The sequence below is a fragment of the Fusarium mangiferae genome (assembly GCF_900044065.1).
Source record: "Fusarium mangiferae strain MRC7560 genome assembly, contig: FMAN_scaffold014, whole genome shotgun sequence".
Lineage (NCBI taxonomy): Eukaryota > Fungi > Ascomycota > Sordariomycetes > Hypocreales > Nectriaceae > Fusarium > Fusarium mangiferae.
Genome location: NW_024573934.1, coordinates 732,854 through 752,967, shown reverse-complemented (window position 1 = coordinate 752,967; position 20,114 = coordinate 732,854). Strand labels below are relative to the sequence as shown.

Below are 20,114 nucleotides of genomic sequence, written 5' to 3'. Positions count from 1 at the left end.
AGGTTAAGATTCTTATAAACAATATTCCATCTTGTTTAACGTCTAATTCTTCAGAGGCGCTCACATCCAATATTATGATATCCAATCAACAAAATAATTGTCCTACAGTAACCTGACTGCTACCAACTTGCTCGGCTTAGTCGACCTTCCTCTCTTCACTCTTGTCGGGAGTTTGCTGAGGAGTCGAAACTCTCATAGGCGTTCCCTCCATCACCGGTGTGATACCTCCGTTCATATAGTGGTCCTCCCAGTCCATGTCACTAAGATACTTGTAGTCAAGACCTCTGATCTCGTGTTCCTCGCTGGCTCGAAGATGAAGACCGGGGATCTTGCCAATGACGAAGAGCAATATGCACGAGATGGCAAACGACCACGCAGCGCAGGTCACAGCACCTGCAATTTGGAGACCAAGCTGGCGGTAGTTTCCATCCCACCATCCACCTGCATAAGCGTCTCCTGATACACCGTCCAGAGCAGGAACATATCCAGTAGCAAAAAGACCCGTCAGGATGTCTCCGATGACGCCACCGATTCCATGGATGGCAAAGATATCGAGGCCATCGTCAACCGAGAGAATGTACTTGTACTTGACACAGTAAAAGCAAACCAGCGCTGTGACACCTCCGATTACCGGAGAAACATATATGAGCGTGAATCCGGCAGCAGGCGTGATGCCAACTAGTCCTGCGATAATACCGCTGCAGAAGCCCACCAGGGAGAACTTTCGGGTATGGAGGTATCCGAGCAGAACCCAAGCAATTCCACCGGCACAAGCAGAGAAGTTGGTGTTTGCGACGACGTAGATCGATCGTAGACTAAGGTTTGCGGTACTGCCACCTGAGTTGAAGGGGAAGGTTAGCTTTCGGCCGTACATCTCGACGACAATTGACTAACCATTAAATGCAAACCAGCCAAACCAAATAAGGACAGTTCCGAGTACCATAAGCAGTGGATTATGTGGTTTATAGTGTACGGCTGCCTTGCGATCGGTGATGCTGGCGTCGGGGAGTCGGGGTCCTAGCATAAACGACCAAGCCAGAGCACCAAACCCGGAGGCAATATGGACTGGCCCTGATCCCGCGAAGTCATACAGGCCTAAATTATACAACCATCCGGATGGATTCCACTCCCAATAAGCTAGACTGCAGCGATGCCTGTTAGTGACTCTTCACAAGATGAGGTTTGGTCCGCGCTGGGTCCAGGCCAGGGTTGCGATCCAGGAGAGACTGCGACATGTAACTTACGGATAGTACACAAAGGTTGTCCAGCACAAAAGGAACACCATGCTAGGCCATAATCTGCCTCGTTCAAGCATCGCTCCAGCCAAAATCATGGCAGTGGCGGTGACGAAGGTGACTCCGAAGATCGCATCTAGAGGATGTAAGAGTCAGCCAACAATGTTCAATTACACTGAATCCTGTGTTCAACTACACATTCACTGCGTAAATACATACATAGGATCTCTGGGATATCAGCGTTTGCAATCGATGGCTGAGCAAGGACGTTGTGAAATACGGCGAGCGACAGGTCACCCAAGATTGGGTTTGTTGTTCGAGATTGATACAAGCTGTAACCATAAATCCAGAATTGAATGCCTACGGCACAAGCGCAGAAAAGGGACTGTAGAATTATCGTCAATGCTGCTTTCTTCCTGTGCATACCGGCATCTGTGTCGCGTCAGTGTATGGAACCAAGTGTCTCGAGGCGTCGCGAGTCCCTACAAAGAAAGCCGATTGCAGGAGTGATCTGCCAGCAAAGAATTGTGCAAACCAGCATCCATGCCATATCGCCCTGTAAAACACCATTTTGTTAGAATCTAGATTTACAGTGTCTAGCAAAGTGGCTAGACAGAATAGCGTTGAGATGAGACCAGGTGGAGCAAATGCACAACGCGGTCCTCCAGCTCGTCCTCAATGACTAACCTTGTCATAAGTAGCATTCAAGTCATGGGTAATAGGGTTACCGCCCGTGGGATCATCATTGTAATCGGGCCACTCAGTGACCGGCGTGATTGTCGAAGCCATGCTGTATCAAAATTTGGCAGAGAGACTGGCTGTACACACTGCTGCGCTCCACCCGACAGCAGAACCCACAGTCTTTAATGTCTTTTCCCCTATGTGAGGCCCTGAATCCTCGTATCTCAGACATATCCTAGTGTTTTGCCAAGAAATGGGTATCGTAGCTGAATCGGGAACATTTTTCCCTTTCCGGCGAAACAACGCGAGATAAGAATTAAGGTACAAGATAACGTTGCTTCATCGCGACGTGGCTTAGATTCCTTATCTTTGGCTGCATGATGTGTGGTTGGACAGATCTGAGATCGGCAGAGATAACGGACGAGCGGAATGGCTGTTCCCCTTCAACGCGATTCGGATCAGAATAGAACAGAATTAAAGAGCATGACCGATAGCAGAGTTCTTTCAAAACACTCAGTATAATCTTCTGATCTCAACGAGGCATCAAGACAGATGCAAACCTCGTAGGACTTTAGCTTAACCTTAGGCTAATCTTATGGCAGTTTAGGTAATCTTAGTACAGCGCCTCTATCGATGGCACAAGGGTGAGTGCATGACTTGACGTCTCACAAGAGCCAATGGTAAGTGAATGTTGTTTAGTACCTTGCAGGGGATGGAATTTTAGTCAGTAGTTTGCTACGACCTTATCTTTGGCCGGGTTCGCTAGTTGAGAAACGCGGAGAAAGGCCTGAGACTCATTGGCGGGGAGTGAGGCCGCGCGTGTTGTTCAGTCTGGCAGGTCGAGCCAAAATTTAAGGTTGCGATAAGAGATTATGCTTATCTCTCTTGAGATTAAGGAGAGCCAATCAGAAGATGTTCTGAGCCCACTGTCACCGTTCAACTGGGCCTACCCGGGAGTCCAATGACCCCCATGTTGGGAACGCCAATGTTTGCATTTATCAGATCATTTGGACATTATTCACATGTTTACAGAACTTCTAATCTAACTTCAAGGCAGTTCTGTGCTTTCTTTAATGAGAAGAAGAGTCAGTCGTGCAAACATGTGAGCTCACACGTCACAAATTGCAAGGACACAAATTTAATAAGAAATCATCAATCATCTGACATGTAAACAAATCGAGTACCAGTACCTCCTTTCGGAGACATTAATAGTGATCATGTTATATCTTCAATATGGGAAATATAAACGACAATTAATCTTAAATATCTAATGAGGATCTCTAAGCTGTTGTTTCTACGAAAAGCTCGAGTGATGGATTATTTCGCATGATGCTCTTCATTGGAATTTATGGGGCTCTGGCCTATGACGCGTTACGCGTCCGTGGGAAGCGAAAACACATTTTGTCAACGGACCAGCGTTTACTAGAGCTGTACCGCTTTATCATGACGCTGCTCAAAGAAAAGAAAACACCATCGACGGCAATGGTTCTGTTGGCGGATAAGTTGTGGTGCCATGCTGTAGCCACTCGAATAATCCCAGCATGATTGATCTCAGAGTGGCCAAAAGCGCGCCCCTTCAGTTTGTCGCGTCTACCCACGATTTATCACCCCCAGCTCAAGGTCGAACGATACAGGGCGACATTTCTCGGTGCTGGCGAGTCACTGCTGACTGAGCAGCGGCATCAGTTCTCATCGAACCAAGGTAGCATGTGACTGGATCCTCCCTCCATTGACGGCAGAGAAGACATCGGCCCCGGTGACGATTCTCAAAGCCATCGGATAAGTGGGGACGGCGACCCGGCCAAAACGGACGCCGAACCACGAAGCCGGCTCCACAGCCATGAAAGCCCCGACATGCCGATCCGTGATCGCATGAAGCATTATTTGCTTCGTGATTCTTGATAAACAGGGCTTTTTCTGATTAAAACGAGCTTTTATAATATATTGCTATAATATCCTGTTAAAATTGTGTTATCCCAATATCATACAGTCCCTGTACCTTGTCCCTTCGTTCAGAAATGCCAAACCAAACCGTTATAGTCGTCGGTGCAGGCCCTGTTGGTCTTTTTACAGCTTTGATCCTTGCTCAGAATGGAATCAAGGTGACTGTGATCGAGGCAGACGAAGGCATATCTCGTAGTCCACGAGCTGCAGTGTAAGTTCTCTTATCCCACGGCCATTCATTCACTGACATATCAACCGCAGACAGCTCCCTTGCGTTAATCTTGAGTTTGCCAAGGCTGGAATCATCGATGAGGTCATCGAGTCTTCTTATAAGAGCAATGATGGGTACTCTTGGCGAGACGGGTACGATACAACAAAAATCCTCGCAGACTTTAAGCCTCCACCATCAGATAATCCCAATCTCTGCGCAGTCTTCATAGGACAAGATGTCTTGGCGCAGATCTTCCTCAAGCATTTGATCAACACAGGAAATGCGGAGATCATCTTCAACCATGCGTTTACCCGCGTTGAAGACCATGGCGATTCAGTTACTGTTCACGCTCGGCGCAAACTTGATGATCAAGAGCTCAGTTTTAACTGCCGATATGTCGTCGGAGCTGATGGTGGTAAGAGTTCGGTTAGAAAGTGTATAGGCCAGTCTCTCGAAGGCTACACCTGGCCAGACATACGGCCCATTGCAGTCAACATCCTCTACGACCTTGAAAAGTTAGGTTGGAAGCCTGGTAACTTTATCGTACATCCTGAGGATTGGGCTATCGTCGTGAGACGTGGCCCAAAGAATCTGTGGAGGGTTGCAACCAGTGTTCCATTTGTTCAGGGTGCTGATGGGGAGCCTATCACTGACAAGACTGTTTTCCCTGTCATTAAAGAGAGGCTCGCTAGGATCTTGCCCGGCAATACTGATGAGATCATCTACCTCCAGACAGCTCCGTACACGATTCATCAGCGCTGTGTCTCCAAGTATCGCGTTGGAAACATCATGCTCGCCGGCGATGCTGCTCATGTAAGTTATCCCTCGCCATCGCATCCTTCGTCACTAAACATTCTCCAGCTCAACAATCCCGTTGGTGGACTCGGACTGACTACGGGCTTACTTGATGCCGCTCATTTGGGCAAAGCTTTAACTCAAGTCATAAACGCGAATGCCCCAGAAACAGCCCTCGATGAGTACGCAACCGCCAGACGTGATGTCTATAAGAACGTCACGGATCCGTTATCGACTGCAAATCTCTTGAGACTGAAGTCGACTGCTCCTGAAGACATCGCTACGAGGGAGGCGTTCTTCAAGATGCTGAATGATCCGAACGAGAAAGGACAGGTGTTTGCTCATATGGCGAAGGAGATGGGGCTATCTACTACGTTAGATATGAAGGATTTGGGGCCAAGGCCACAGTTGTAAAATGCAGAAGAATAGATACAGCAATCCCATTGAGAAACCCATTGGCTTCTTTATCGTGTTGCAGATCTTGAAGTGGAATTGATACGCAGTGAACATCGGCCCGAGCCCAGTATAATTCTCGATACCATCACGTTTGCGATCATAGACTACGTCTGTAGTATACGCATGACATGAAGCAAAATACTTTCCTTAATGTTGCTCTATGCCACGGTAAGAAAAGCTTCATCTTTGTCTCTGTCTTTCGTACTCTCGGTTAGTAAGGGATCGTTTCTACAATTTCTTGACACGTAATCGAATAGTCCGCCGACTTGCCATCTGCTTCAGGGAATTGAACCATAGCTAATGATCAACAGCCTTACGCCTGGGCGTACGCACTACTCACGAGGCCCCCCTTTCGCCTTCTGGACATCCATATTGCATTTGCGATCTTGGCCTTAGTCGCCGACTTCAAAGAAGTGAATGCGCTTCTATTGTGACTGACCACAGGCAGGGTATTGCTGCCTGAAGTGGCGCTGCTGAATGGCCGGCGCGTGTTACTACCGTGACCTGACTTACCTACGGCCCCCGGTCACCGCGAAGGCCGTCTCCACCAACCCGATGGCACCTGTCGACGCTACCCCAGATCCCGATTCTTCACTGGCTGGGGTAAAGCTGGGGAACAAGCCAGATTGGAGCCGATACATTTGCAAATACCCTGACAATCAGGACGCGAATTCCAGCCACCGGCATTCAAACACGGATACGCCCTTTCCTACAACCTTGATATATCAAAGCCCAGTCCCACGGTGTTTTGCTACTGGTACATCCTTGCATCTCAAGCATTCAGCCTCTGAGTTGCATCGCCAACATGGCTTCCCAATCCTCCATCAGCGCTCCCTTTGAGCAAGATGCTGCTCGAATTCATTCCAAGACATTGATCTGCCTTTTCGTAAGTCACTCTGCGCCTCTGGCACCCCCCCAAGCTAACCAAAGTCCAGGCCGTCAACATGATATACCTGACACAAATCCTCTCCCTCGTCGGTACAGGCCTCCTGGCGAATACTATGGCCGCAGCTGTCGGCGGTAGTAGCCAGACTGTCTGGTTCTCATCCTGCATCACGATCCTCACCGTCGTTCTAAACCCCCCTATCGGTCAAGTCGCTGATTACTGGGGCCGAAAAACCATACTCGTGGTGATGCCACTTGCTGGCGTTGCGGGAAGCATCATCGTGTCACGAGCTCAGAACTCAGGAACTCTCATCGCCGGGTTCGCAATCTTGGGTTCTACTTTCGGAAGCCAGTCGCTTACCGTTGCTGTCATGTCCGAAATTCTTCCTCGGCATTACAGACCTATTGGACAGGCTGTTGGAAGTGTATCGATCGCGCTTGGTGCAATCATTGCCTTGCTAATGGGGGGCGGGCTTCTCCGTCATGGCGACAACTCCAACTTCCGTATCTTTTGGTATGTAACGGCTGGCTTTTACGCTGTTGCATCTTTGGGCTGTCTCATCGGATATAACCCCCCGCCTCGAGACCTTCAAGTCTCCCTCAACGTGTCACAAAAGATCAAGAGTCTTGACTGGGTAGGATATACATTATTTGCCCCAGCCCTCGTCCTTTTCTGTATAGCCCTATCTTGGTCCCAAAACCCCTACTCCTGGGATAGCGTTAATATCCTTGCACCCTTTGTCATCAGCATCGTCGTCCTGATAGTCTTCATCGTGTATGAGTGGAGGTTCAAGAAGGACGGTATGCTTCACCACGAGCTATGGAGGCACAGAAACTTCGCCATCTCCTTATTTGTCATTTTCATCGAAGGTATCGCTTTCTTCGCCGCCAACTCTTATTTCGTCTTCGAAATATCTCTCGTATATGATGCCAGCTTCCTTTCGGGCAGTGTCAACTTTGCTATCATGTTCATCGCAGCGGTTGCTTTCTCTCCCGTCTTTGGCTTATGGTCCTCTAAGTACAAGACACTTCGGCCACCACTCGTCTTGGGTGCCGTCTGCCTTCTTGCCTTCTTCATTCTATTGGCAACTTCAAAGATTGACACTCCTCGATACGCTTTCTGGATCTACCCTATCCTACCTGGCATTGCGCTTCCTTCCATTGTTCCATTGACCATGGTTTCTGCGCAATTCGCAACAACGCCGGAGCTCATCGCTCTCACATCTGCTCTCATGACGAGTATTCGCAGTCTAGGGGGCTCAATTGGCCTAGCAATCAACAACGCTGTCTTGCACAATGCTTTGGATAAGGAATTAGCCAAGAAGATTGCAGAGGCAGCTCTACCACTCGGGCTACCTACCTCGTCTCTGCCTGCACTTATTCAAGGGCTAGCTTCCCAGAACAAACAGGCAGTGGCAGCTGTCCCTGGCCTCACACCTGAAATTGCAAATGCCGCCGTTTTAGGCATGAAGAAGGCGTACTTAATCGCTTTTCGAAACGCGTGGATCGTTTCGGCTGCATTTTGCTCTCTCATGCTTATAGGTAAGTTCGACCTACCCATCCCCATTCAAACTTGACTGACCAAAAAGCCTGCTTCTTCATCAAAGAACAAGCATCCGAATTTGATGCAACCATTGACGCACCAGTTGAGATTGATGCTAAGACTATGGAAGTGGATGAGATCGTGCCGCCAGAAACGCAGGAGAAGCAGTTGGAGAGCAGGGCAGAAGTGAGCCACCAGGAGAACACTAGCTCCTAATTGATCTAACATGTTCAGAACCTCTAGGCTGTCTTGGTCGCCCCCAGGGAGCAAGAAAACATCAGAGCATGGTGTCAAAATAAACTTAGCAAATTGTCCCCTAAGCTTAGACTAGATTTACCTAAATATTTCTATCGCTTAGGGTCAAGGTCCTCTAAGTCGCGTCGTGGAGTGGGTGGCTTTGCACGTCTAGTAGCTTCAGGGCAATTCTCGCCCGCAGTACATAGCTTCTGCCGGGCTGGTGATCAGGGTTGCAAAGATGTCCTTATTGTCATTAGCTGAAGCAATAGTACCTGGCTTAAATGTTCCAACCGTCTTGACCCATATACACTCCGCGCTCGCAGTTATGACCCCTTTGGCTATTGCTATGTCGGATCAAGGACATTCTCTGTCACAACCAACAGCGCATCTCAAACACTGGGAATCACCTTCATAGCAAATGAAGGTGTTGGAATCTGTACATGATTCAACATGCGTTACCATTACTTCAATATTTCATCTATATGTGCCTCATAGCTCATCTGTCCCAAGCACTTCCCACTGCTATCACAACTGTAGGTAATTTAGATGCTGATGATCCTCATCAAGGAAATTGAGAGAAATGCCGCTGTTCCAATCAGGTTGAGTGTCTCCTGGCACGTATCTAGGTAGTCCCCTTCCAGCCATATTTGCAAGTTCTGTCATCAAAGTCTCTGCATCTCCCAGTTCCGTCGGCTGAAGAAGTTGCTGCAGGTCACTATCGCCAGAACTACTCTCGGCTGATACGTTCTCACTTCTCAGTTCCTCGATATCGGGCCCTCCAGCTATGGTGGCCTGATCATCTTTCCGATTATTGGGAACGCGCGAAGGGAAGAATAACGCAAATCGCTTCTCGAATGAGTTATCCTTGTCACGGCGCATCAATGAAGCCTTCAGATCTGTTCCTAGTTAGCATGCAAGGATGTTGGTCAATGGGCAACACGTACTTATTACAATCGAAGCAAGGTTCCATACAGTGGCATACTGCGACAAGACCAGACTAACAAGTTCACTATTATGGTATCCGGTATATGAAGCATCAGTCATATCCTTTGAGGGGTATGCTCGGTCTGATAACAGACAACATGCCAAGAAAGGCTGACATAGAGGGATGTAGTCCGGATACCAATGATAGAATATCCGAGATAAATGGCGAGGTGATCGCAATGTCTCTGGATCTCCAGGCTTGAAGGTAGCCTGTATGGTCGTGCGAGTACAGGTCAACATGAGATGCATGCCAATAATCCAGTTATGCCTTGCCGCATCACCTGAAGATGTTTCTCGTTCCAGTGTCTCCAAGTTGAACCGTTGTGACATGACAAGTGAAAAGCAGGTAATAGCATCGATGAGCTCCTCCTTATCCCGCTGACAAGTGAATCGACCCGCTGCAAATTCACTTGCGACGCTCAAGAGAATGTTGGCTATAAGAAACCATGCCCGAGGGTCTTGATTTGGGGAGTCGACAAGGAGTTTCCAAACCTCACTTGGTCTTGGGTCGACAACAGGTGAGTCAACTGGTCGGTCAGCAAACCATGCCTCGTCGCTAACCGGGAGCTTGACCATGACCATGGACCGGTTGATCGAACTTGGCCGTCTTGACATGAGAGAGCCAAAAGTGTCGAGTTCCCAGGTGATCCAAAACGCACGGCGTTGCTCTTCTAGAACTGACCAATCGCTTGATTCATCCTGCTCATCCATACTGCACAAGTTTAGATCGTAGGCTAGTCGGACACAGACGCCCGCAAGAATCCATGCGCGGTGTGATGGGCCTGAAGCATATTCATAGACAGCTAACAAGATACACCCCTGTAGGTGTTCAAGACTTGGTGTTTGCCCAAGCTGACACTTTTCGTAATATGCATTGGCCTTCTCCAGAAAGACCTGTCCACAATCTGGTGCTGGAATGCCGTGGAACCATGAACTTGTGGAGTGGCGAGCTGCCAGGGCAAACATGCCGCATAGCAGCAATGCTTCAGTGTTGGAGTGGTTTCTGTCATCGAATACGCCGTCCTTCATGAATTGGGCAAAGAATCGTGGCCTGTGAAGAAGCGGAAGCCATCCTTGGGTCTTTGCGAAAAAGATGTGAACAAGGTCTGTCAGTACAGGCACCGGTACCCCCAACCAGACGGGTGCTTCTCCTTCTGTTGAGCGGAAGATGGATGCTGGTGACGTTGAATCGTCGCAGACGATGCTTGTGCCCAGGACAATGATTTCTGACTGCGATTCATCGTTGCTATCATCTCGCATAATCTGTTCCTGTTCTCTGTCGAGGGAGTTTGGTGTGTGTATATCGTTGACTTTCGGAAGCTGTTCTGTTTGCGATAACAGCATATCGATGTCTTGGCCATCGTTCAACCTTGACTCAAGCAGACTAACGAGACGTTCTGATCCGCGCGTCAGCATTCAGCCATTATTTCATTGCGTTACGCTGGACTGACCAAGCTTCTGTGAATCAATCTGGCTCTCCTGGCGACGTCTCTGAGGCGTCTTCCGCTTTGTTGGGAACGTGCAGGATTGGCCGGTCCTTGTACATAAACCGCAGTTAGGTTTTCTCATGTCACCTAAAGCCGGGTCAGCTCGCACTCGAAAATTGGGAATCGTATCCTACATCTTGTCTTCTTTCTGTTGAAAAGGATTAACGTGTGTCAAACGAGAAGCTGCAAAGAAAGGGCCACGTACCGTCTGCATTCAAAACAGGCGCGATGGCCCTTCCACGTCTGAGGTGGAGTCGGACGTTCTTCTTGATCTTGGGTCATGGTAGGAGTGCGATAGAGCCTGCGATCAGTGGACTGAGTGTCGCGGTGCAACGTACGACGAAGTTGAGTTTGGAGCAAGTTGCATCAACTGCTCCCCAGATTTCTCTTTTGCGGGGGAATGTGGGCACCCGAAGCTCAATCTACCGATTCTTCCGTTGATTGGCCTTAACCGAGAGCCCTTGTTGCGCCATCCTCATTAGTTCCAATGGTGGGCCCGGTCAAACGCGGTCTTTTCATGTCCGTGGTGAATTACGTGTAGGCTCATTCGACAGTTTGCTCACAGCTGTATTTATTTCCCCATATGACTATTGCCCACCATGGCTAATTCCAGTCTAACACTTCCCTTAAACTGTCCAAAATGGCTCCTAGTTCGGAAATCCTCGCCAGTGCTCAACCAGACCCCGAGTTTCTCGAGGCATGTGCCCTCCCCCACCAAAAGTCCGACAAGAACAGCACTAACAATACACACTAACAGATCTTGAAGTCCAGCAGCCCGCCGCCGCTTCCGGCCAACATCGACATACCAACTCTTCGAGCTACATCAAATAAGCACAAAAATGAGGCACGAGACGCACTTGGAGGCCCTCCTCCGAGCTTGACCGAGCGAGATATTGAGATACCCGTTCGTGACGGCAGCACCATTCTCGCCTATGTTTATTCTCCGTCAGATGTCGTCCCAGGAGATGAGCTTCCTATCTTTTTATTCTTTCATGGCGGTGGCTTTTGTCTAGGCACACGCCATGATGATATGGAGTCCAACAGAATCTTGGCTCTCAAAGCTGGTATCATCATAGTCTGCCTTGACTACCGTCTTGCTCCGGAACATCCGTTCCCTCAGGCAATTCATGACGGAGTTGATGCTTTGCAATGGGTATGTAATTGTTTTTCCCCAGCTGTTGTTCGTAAAGAGACTGACCTTGGACAGATCGCTCAAAATCCCACGCAAGTTCACCCTTCCGCTTCTCCTTCAGCGGGCCTCATCATCGGTGGCACTTCCGCTGGAGCAAACATTGCCAACGGCGTGGTGTATCTAAACCGCGACATTGGGTCTCCTGCAAAGGTCACCGGGCAGTTTCTTGGTGTCGGGCCTCTTCTTCCTCCACCATTCGTTCCCGAGAAGTACAAAGACGACTATGTTAGTCACGAGCAGAACAAAGACGTGACTATACCTCCAGAGGAAGTCGCTCGCGCATTCGTTGGTAAGAAGACCCGAGACATTGTGTTGAAGAGATACTAAGATCTTTGCAGCTGCATATAAGCCAGACCCGACTTCGCCGATCGCAGTGCCTGCTGTCCATCCATCAGGACATTCAGGAATACCTCCAACTTACTTTCAAGTCTGCGGGCTTGATGGTTTGAGGGACGAGAGTATCATTTACGAGCGGATTCTTCAGGACGACATGATCTCCACGCGACTGGATTTGTATCCTGGTCTACCCCATCACTTCTGGGAGTTCTTCCCTCAATTGACCAAGCAGGTTGAGAAACGAACAAATGATACAGTGGAGGGAATTAAATGGTTATTGCATGGGCCGAAAGTCCCGAAGTTGTAATGTTACTCAAGATTTGAATCGGGTACGACGTCGAGTCGTGAATGTTCGAGTTTGTGATGGCGGTTCATGTGCAATTATCATGTTCGGAAAAGTCGGCAAAGGAAAGATCCATTATTTTCCGCCAAAATGCCTTCCATCTCATGATTCCCACTGTTGTTCACTTAAACCTTGTTCAGTTCCCATTCTGTCAGCGTTAGTCAGCGATTGTCAGTATGTGTAAGACGCTACTAGCGGCTCTCGTAAGATCTCAAAACTCATTACAATCCAATATCGGTGAAACCTCGCTACCATCAACAAGGAGCGGCCGCTGTCACCATATATTACCCGACGACAATGTCTTCTCTGAAATATCACTCAATCACTGTAAACCCAGCATAATCACAGTCTCGCGAATCATGGCAGTGACGAATCGCCGAAAGGCACACGACAGCGGCGATGTCGAAGCCAGGCCCAGCTCAGAGCCTTCGGGTCCTCATTATCGAAGCAACAGTCAACCATTCGCTGGAAGACTCGGTGCCAATCAGGCGTACGTTGTCGAAGGAGGAACATCGGAAGACGACCATTTGCTGCATCACGCACCAGATGCCACGCCGCACATGTCGTTCTGGGAGTTGATGGACATGAGCCCGATCAAGAATCTGGATTTATGGAAAGCGGCGCTTATCGAGGGGATTGGTACCAAACTTCATCCATCAGCCTGCAACTCTCAATTAACCAGCATTAGGTACTTTGCTGTTTGTGTACATAACGATATGGGTAAACATCTCTCCGGATACTGCTCCTGCGGCCCCAACACAACGATTTGGGAGCTTTGACAATGCTGCTTTCCTGGGGCCTCTCATTGGCGGCATAACGAACCTGATCTTCATAACGCTCTTCATCACGTCTTTTGGGGCGATTTCCGGTGCTCATTTCAACCCTCTGATCACTTTTGCGACTTTTTGCGCTAGGCTATGTTCATTGCCGCGTCTAATACTCTACGTCGCAGCTCAGATCGGCGGAGGAGCCCTGGCAGGCTTATTGGTCAGGGCAAGCTGGGGAGATCGAGACTTCAAAGTCGGCGGATGCTGGCTGTTCACGGACATCGTCCCGCCAAGGGAGATATTTGTTGTCGAATTGGTATCATCTACTCTGCTCCTGTTTCTCGCTTTTGGTGTTGGTCTAGACCCACGACAAGCCAAGATCATTGGTCCAGCACTGGGACCTCTCATGGTAGGATTGAGTGTCGGGACTATGAGCTTTGCTAGTGCCTTCGCGCGATATGGATACGGAGGTGCAGGCCTGAACCCAGCGAGATGTATGGGCGCCTTTGTTGGGAGTCGATTTCCAAGCTGGCATTGGATACACTGGGTTGCAGACGGTATTGCTTGCATCATCCATGGCGTATGTTATTACTTTATCCCGCCGTGGACAGAAGTCAGGCAGTAGGGACTTAGAAAAGCATCAAAGGATGTTGCTTCAATTAGAAAATTGTCATTCAAGGCTACTCAATATTGCACAACAACTCAAACTCCACTAACTCCTTCTTGACTACCTCCCTTATTTCCGATCATTTGTCATTGATGTCCACCAGGATCTTGACTTGGTTATCCTTATCCGTGATCAACGCGTTGATACCATCATCGACAATGTTCTCCATCTTGATCTTTCTGGTGATCATCTGGTGAGGCTTAATTGCACCCGAAGCGAGGTTGTCGATGACTGCTTGGAAGTCCTCCCGTTGGTATCCCAAAACGGATTTATAGGCGCTCTCCTTGAAGGTCAACCAATTAGGGTTGAAAGGGATCTCCTTCTCCCAGATCGCAATATTTACAACAGTGCCTCTTGTTCTCACAACCTCGAAAGCACCTTTGACACTATTCACTGTTAGCATATGCACAGAGCGTGTGTAAGAAAACTCACCTCGCGGGTACACCGGCGCAATCGAAAACAACATCGGCACCTAAACCACCAGTCAAGCTAAGAGCGATCTCCTTGAGGTCCTCTTTGATCGGGTTCACAACCTTGGTGGCACCAAACTGCCTTGCAAACTCCTGTCTCGAGGCAGCAACTTCAGAAACAATAATCTCACTAACCCCCTTGGCCTTCAAACACAGAATCATCGCCAAACCGATGGGCCCTCCACCCAAAATTGCAATCTTAGACTTGCCATTGATCTCCTGCGCTGCAGACATGGCGTGCCAAGCTACAGAAAGAGGCTCGACAAGTGCTCCAATTTCGAGGGGCAGATCCTTTGGCAGCGGAAAGACGTGCGTCGCATTCACACAAACTGACTCGGAAAGACCGCCGCCGCCGCCTGAGAGGCCGAGGAAGCCACCGGTATGGCAGACGTTCTCGGCACTGGTGTGACAAGCTGCGCAGTGGCCGCAAAAGAGGGTTGGCTGGACTGCGCAGGGCTGACCTACTTCGAAGCCAGTTACGCCGGGGCCAACTTCGGAGATGACTCCTGAGAATTCATGACCGAGTGTCACGGGGATGCTTTCTGATGTAAGGGGGTGAGGCTTGGTTGGGCAGAAGTTGGGTCCCCCGAGATATTCGTGCAGGTCTGGTTCCTGTCAGCTTTGGCTGGGTGTCGAACTGTGATCCTTACCTGTGCCGCAGATGCCAACAAATTTAGGGGCAACCTATCATTATCAGCATCACGATCGAAGCGGTATAAAATAGATACCTGCCTTGACTTGTCCGGGCTGCACTGAAGGCTCAGGGACCTGCTCGACACGAATGTCCTTGATACCGTAATACCTAGCCGCTCTCATCGTGGCGTAGAAAGACCGATTTATGTTCCCGGATACAGGCCCACGGAACTGTTGATTAAAAAGTTTTGTAAATGTAGCAGTCGGTAGTCTCATAATCTTCGAATTTCTCTTTTTCTTTCGTCAAGAGATAGCGAACAGCAGCCTCTTTATATAGCTCCCAGGTTCAAGGTCACGTATGATCATGTCAGTTCACTGCCCCACCATCCGACATGGGGGATCCGCATCACGAGTTCCGCAGTGCAGCCGCAAGCACAAAATCTCACTTTTCATGCATCAAAATACATCGTTTTAATTCGTGTTTCTTGCTTGATGTAACGGCCTAGAGACTTCCAATGCGGGGAAATGGATGATCTTACTTGTTTCGTCTTCCATTGACCCTTTCCCCGGATTCAAGAGAGTCTGAATCTGGTCAAGCGGGGCCTGAGCCGATTCGAGTTGTCGGAGCCGATCGTGCGCTAACTTTGTCAACGTAAAGGAGGAAGACGGCAGATTGTGGATGCGGATCAGATGGAAATGCCATGTTTTTTATTCGCTCCCTTGAGTATGATTGTCTTATCAAAAATGTCAACAGAATATCCATGACTTGGCACAACATCTGCGTCCCAAGTCTATGACCTCTTTCAACACCAAACACGCTTCTCACGTCTCGACAACATACGCGTCGCGTATCCCACAGAAGTTCCCAAGGTCCCGGAAATACAGAGAAAGGATGTCATAGAAGCTAAATTAACTTGCGGCTCTTTCTAGAAATGGGTTCCCGCAAGAAAGCCGATCTCGCAGGCAAAAATGGGGATATGGCTCGTTTCCGCCTCACTGCATCTTGGCTATGGTGGAGTCTCCTGTCAAATTGTATGTATGACTGTGCAGTGGTGTGACACGGGACCCATCAATATCTCGTTACCGAGCTGTCAGATAACGGTCTTTGATAAGCGATTAACATCAGGACATGGTCTTCGGGTGAGGCTCATCTTGTCACTCGCCTGAGCGTACCGGAGTTTTCTTGCACATGAGAAGCAGTTTGAGTGTCAGACAAGACTGCAAACCAACACAGTGTCGCTGCCATTCGTTCATGGACCATCTTGTATGATTGGGTTTTACACAAGAATTGTAATGGAGAATCGAAGATAAAATCGTAGTTGATTGAGGCCTTGATGAAACCCTTGGCCGCACACTTTTTATTTATTGACGATGTTCTTAACTTCAAGGACGCATAACTCTTTCCAGTCACTCTTTTTTCCAGCCAACAGCCAGTCCTTCTAGTTAATACGACTATGTAGAGCGAGATTCTAGAAAATAGTACGTGAGGATCTCAGTGAGTTGATAGAGACGCTTTATCACTTGGTGATTGATGCATTATGTGAAATCCGAACATGCTCATGCAATGCCCCTACCCTGCACTGGGACGATTGATGGAGGGTCCTGGAGGGTGACCCCAACTTACCCCAGCGGTTGGAGTAACTCCATTTCTGAGATAAGATAATTCCGATAACGATAACGATAACGATAACGTTGGAGCTTAGCGCCATAGGCTTCACAGTCCATGTCTGGTATCCATCTTGGTTGGCACGTATGCTACTGTGACTCTATACTCTGAGATAAGACTACGCCGGTATCGCCACGTAGAGAACCCCCTCAATCCAATCCGCTGGGTGTGCAAGTTGCCGTTAACAAATTATCACAATCAACTGGAAACCATGTCCATCTTCAATGGCGTTGCGCTGGTGACTGGGGCTGCCTCAGGTGAGAACCCTGTCACCTCCCTTGCTTCCGCTATTCCGCTAATAGTCTGCAAGGTATCGGCCGTGAGACAGCTCTATCCTTTGCACGGGAAGGATGTAAGAGGATCGTTATAGTCGATCGTGATGCGAAAAAGCTCGGCGACACGGAACTTGCCATTAAAGAATCCTTCCAGGATGTTCAGGTCCTCGCTGTACCAACAGACATCTCCAAAGTGGAGGACATCGAGAACCTCTATAGCCAAACGACCAACGCATTTGGCAGAGTTGATTATGTTGTCAACGGTGCTGGTAAGAGCTGTTTTGATACTGAAAAGTGGCTCGTCGATGACTGATCGTATCATAGGCGTGTTGAGTAACAACAAGAGGTCTCATGAGTCTTCCGTTGAGGAATTCGATATGATCAACAATATCAACTATAGGGGATGTTGGCTGTCATCTCGTGCTGCTATCTCACGTATGCTCAAGCAAGACCCTCTCCCTACTCATGACGGGAGACCTGGAGTTCGAGGGAGCATCGTCAACATCGCCTCGCAACTGGGAGTTGTTGGTCGCCCAGCAGCACGTAAGTTGCGACATACAAACTTCAAATCTGAGGCAAACACTGACCGTCGTCAACTACAGCGGCCTATTGTGGGAGCAAGGCAGCCGTGATTAGCATGACAAGATGCGATGCTATCGACGTATGTATCTCGCCAGCACCTGACTTACTAGCATGACTGACTTGCATAGTACTCCAAGGATCTCATCCGTGTCAACGCAGTTTGTCCGGGTCTTATCGATACAGCGATGACAAGGCCTCAAGCTGACGTCTTGAGTCCTGCCATCAACATTGCTCCGATGGGTCGCATGGGCAGCCCGCAGGAGGTCGCTGATTGCATATTGTTTCTTGCAAGCAGTAAAGCAAGCTTTGTTCAAGGAGCTGCCATGATGGTTGATGGCGGATACGTCATTAATTAGTTGTAGCCGTTGTTGTAATATAATTCTCTCTCAATGAGCTGTGCAGAATTCCTTGATATTCATGAAAAACGAGACAGCATCTCAACCAATCAGAAATCGTTCGGGCGAATGGTTTAGTGGTATAATACTCCCTTAGCATGATTCATCAGAATAATCTGGGAGTGGTCCAGGGTTCGATTCCCTGTTCGTCCAACTTCGGTGGTTTGAGTCCACCTGTACCTTCTTTTTGCCCTCTGTCACCCTGAACCCGACCAGTCTTTTTGAGCAATTCATGTTGGGCTTGGCAATGCCTGTGAGCTACTGGATGTTCCATGAACTAATGGCTTTGGAACTGAAAGTAGATACCTTATGTATTGGCCTCCAACTCCATTTTGGTCGTAGCGACCCCATTCATCTCCACTGCCTATGTCATGATGTTGCAGTCCACCAATCATCGTTACCAATTCTTCGTCGGCATTGACGAGATGGGTCGGGATAGCACCAGTGAAACCTCATAACGTAGTTTGGGACGTGATTTCAAAGCATCTCCACCAGCAGTAGCTTCTAGACTTCGTGTTCCCTTCAACAAGTATATAAGTTTGTACCCAGTACCCTGCCAATCACACATATCAACAAAGGCTCTATCTAAGAGAGTAACCGGGTCTTAAATCTCAAAACACGCAATATTCAACATGTCTTCTATCAAGCCCCTCATCCTACACGCTCATACCACAGGCCCCAACCCCTTCAAGGTGGCCATTCTCCTTGAGGCTCTCAACATCCCATACACCGTCAAGCTCTGGCAGTTTGGAGATGCACCCAATGGTGTTAAGGGCGAGAGCTTCCTCAAGATCAACCCCAATGGCCGCGTTCCGGCTTTGGAAGACCCTAACACCAACGTCACCAGCTGGGAATCTCTTGCATGCATGAATTACATCCTCCGCGTCTACGATTCCGAGAACAAGTTCGGTGCAAGACAGGAAGCAGGCGAGCAAGGACGAGCTGATGTCGACGCATGGACCAGCTTCCTTGTTAGCACTCTTGGTCCATTCCTTGGTCAGTGTAACTGGTTCCGCCATTACAATAACGTCAAAAATGAGAATGCGTATGAGAGATATCAAGCCCAGGTCTATCGGTGCTTCGGAGTCTTGGAGGAGCAGCTGAAGAAGCATGATGGAGAATGGATCTTGGCCGGTGGTAAACCTAATGTCGTCGACTTTCATTTTGAACCTTGGATGAGACAGTATGAGTATGCTGGTTTGAGTCTGAATGATTATCCCAAGGTCAAGGCTTGGTTGGACCGTGTTCAGGCGTTGCCTGAGGTGAAGCAAGCGTATGAGAAGATTAAGGCTGGGGAGGAGGTCTAAACCCTACAAAGAGGTGTAAAGCGATGTCAATGTATTAAGAATCTTTGAAATAAAAACTCCTTCTTTGTTACCTCTCGGAAAACCTCTATCACGGATTGTTGACCGTGATGACGTCGATGATGAAGTCGTGGTGCATAGCGCATATGCTGCAAATTCCTTCATGATACGGAGTACTGGACATGAAAATCGAGAGCACCCGCAGGTAAAAGGGTTAGAAGGAGAGAGTTTGGATTATACAAATTTAGAAAGGGTAGCACTTTTTGTCTCGCGACACCCGCGTGATGGATTCACCATCACCGTCCTCCAAATTGCCATGAGCATGGAAACATTCAGCCACATGTCTCAGCCGCAAATTGCCCTTCTGATAGGCACTTCCATTGGCAAAGCCGGAGAATTGACCTTCTGATGTTGGTCTAAGCCATTTATTGCCTCGAGTCATTTCCCTGGAGCTTTTGCCCCTGGCGCGCCAAAATTTTCGGTAGCGCAAGTTTATGGTTGCATGCGTGTCCGTCAGCCACTGGAACATGTTGCCTATCTCAGAAGGTGGTTGGTTGGTGTCTCTAGCTGAAAAGAGATGATGGCTTGTGGGATAGGGGGCATGGAGGCTTATCAAACAGATCCTAACCACATTGAGCTTACGGCGTCCTTGAATTGAATTGCCTCCTTCACCCGTACCTAGATGTACAATGCAAGCCACGTCCGGATTTGCAGAAGAGGTACAGCAAGTACAGCAGGCAAGTAAGGAGTATGTGCTGATCAATGCCATCTCGTACTGCTGTTCCAGCCAGTTATGCACAGCAGTCCTGCCAAGCGCGCGACAGTTGCAGTCCTTCTCACCACAAATTGCACATGCTGTTTCAAGAATCCATGCTTAATGCCCTGGCTATGGCGCCAGGTCGATCCGTCAGGATCAGCAAGCGGGCCGACATCTACGGTCCCACTCGGACTTAATTTTTTGGTGCGCAATGGTTATTGAAGTGTTGTACGTCTTACAGACAGACTAATTGGAGCCTCTTGTCAAGG

The 20,114-nt window shown here is 48.8% G+C and overlaps 9 protein-coding genes and 1 non-coding gene across 10 annotated transcripts; 7 read left to right on the top strand and 3 right to left on the bottom strand.

Moving 5' to 3' along the window:
- Window positions 1-136: 136 nt before the first annotated feature.
- On the bottom strand, window positions 137-2,024 carry FMAN_14948 (putative ammonium permease MEPA; the record flags this gene model as incomplete). The annotated part of the gene is made up of 6 exons (XM_041822736.1): window positions 137-837; window positions 895-1,142; window positions 1,245-1,371; window positions 1,455-1,667; window positions 1,722-1,791; window positions 1,923-2,024. 6 exons carry the CDS (start codon window positions 2,022-2,024, stop codon window positions 137-139), a joined length of 1,461 nt encoding a protein of 486 aa, XP_041688386.1.
- Window positions 2,025-3,934: 1,910 nt separating this feature from the next.
- On the top strand, window positions 3,935-5,280 carry FMAN_14949 (uncharacterized protein; the record flags this gene model as incomplete). Its single annotated transcript, XM_041822735.1, has 3 exons — window positions 3,935-4,071; window positions 4,122-4,884; window positions 4,933-5,280. 3 exons carry the CDS (start codon window positions 3,935-3,937, stop codon window positions 5,278-5,280), a joined length of 1,248 nt encoding a protein of 415 aa, XP_041688385.1.
- Window positions 5,281-6,127: 847 nt separating this feature from the next.
- On the top strand, window positions 6,128-7,993 carry FMAN_14950 (uncharacterized protein; the record flags this gene model as incomplete). Its single annotated transcript, XM_041822733.1, has 4 exons — window positions 6,128-6,208; window positions 6,258-7,749; window positions 7,797-7,936; window positions 7,985-7,993. 4 exons carry the CDS (start codon window positions 6,128-6,130, stop codon window positions 7,991-7,993), a joined length of 1,722 nt encoding a protein of 573 aa, XP_041688384.1.
- Window positions 7,994-8,512: 519 nt separating this feature from the next.
- Window positions 8,513-10,740, bottom strand: FMAN_14951 (uncharacterized protein; the record flags this gene model as incomplete). The annotated part of the gene is made up of 5 exons (XM_041822732.1): window positions 8,513-8,883; window positions 8,932-10,368; window positions 10,423-10,545; window positions 10,593-10,606; window positions 10,664-10,740. 5 exons carry the CDS (start codon window positions 10,738-10,740, stop codon window positions 8,513-8,515), a joined length of 2,022 nt encoding a protein of 673 aa, XP_041688383.1.
- A 358-nt stretch (window positions 10,741-11,098) lies between these two features.
- Window positions 11,099-12,293, top strand: FMAN_14952 (uncharacterized protein; the record flags this gene model as incomplete). The annotated part of the gene is made up of 4 exons (XM_041822731.1): window positions 11,099-11,178; window positions 11,233-11,611; window positions 11,666-11,939; window positions 11,989-12,293. 4 exons carry the CDS (start codon window positions 11,099-11,101, stop codon window positions 12,291-12,293), a joined length of 1,038 nt encoding a protein of 345 aa, XP_041688382.1.
- Window positions 12,294-12,688: 395 nt separating this feature from the next.
- On the top strand, window positions 12,689-13,721 carry FMAN_14953 (uncharacterized protein; the record flags this gene model as incomplete). The annotated part of the gene is made up of 2 exons (XM_041822730.1): window positions 12,689-12,968; window positions 13,018-13,721. 2 exons carry the CDS (start codon window positions 12,689-12,691, stop codon window positions 13,719-13,721), a joined length of 984 nt encoding a protein of 327 aa, XP_041688381.1.
- Window positions 13,722-13,842: 121 nt separating this feature from the next.
- Window positions 13,843-15,049, bottom strand: FMAN_14954 (uncharacterized protein; the record flags this gene model as incomplete). The annotated part of the gene is made up of 4 exons (XM_041822729.1): window positions 13,843-14,149; window positions 14,196-14,838; window positions 14,884-14,917; window positions 14,966-15,049. 4 exons carry the CDS (start codon window positions 15,047-15,049, stop codon window positions 13,843-13,845), a joined length of 1,068 nt encoding a protein of 355 aa, XP_041688380.1.
- A 1,694-nt stretch (window positions 15,050-16,743) lies between these two features.
- Window positions 16,744-17,745, top strand: FMAN_14955 (uncharacterized protein; the record flags this gene model as incomplete). Its single annotated transcript, XM_041822728.1, has 5 exons — window positions 16,744-16,789; window positions 16,843-17,076; window positions 17,132-17,350; window positions 17,410-17,468; window positions 17,518-17,745. The coding sequence occupies 5 exons, from the start codon at window positions 16,744-16,746 to the stop codon at window positions 17,743-17,745; spliced, it is 786 nt and encodes a 261-aa protein (XP_041688379.1).
- Window positions 17,746-17,847: 102 nt separating this feature from the next.
- Window positions 17,848-17,937, top strand: tRNA. Its single transcript is given in 2 exon segments — window positions 17,848-17,883; window positions 17,902-17,937. It is a non-coding gene; the product is annotated as a tRNA-Ala (tRNA).
- Window positions 17,938-18,416: 479 nt separating this feature from the next.
- On the top strand, window positions 18,417-19,091 carry FMAN_14956 (uncharacterized protein; the record flags this gene model as incomplete). The annotated part of the gene is made up of 1 exon (XM_041822727.1): window positions 18,417-19,091. One exon carries the CDS (start codon window positions 18,417-18,419, stop codon window positions 19,089-19,091), a length of 675 nt encoding a protein of 224 aa, XP_041688378.1.
- Between the last annotated feature and the right edge of the window lie 1,023 nt (window positions 19,092-20,114).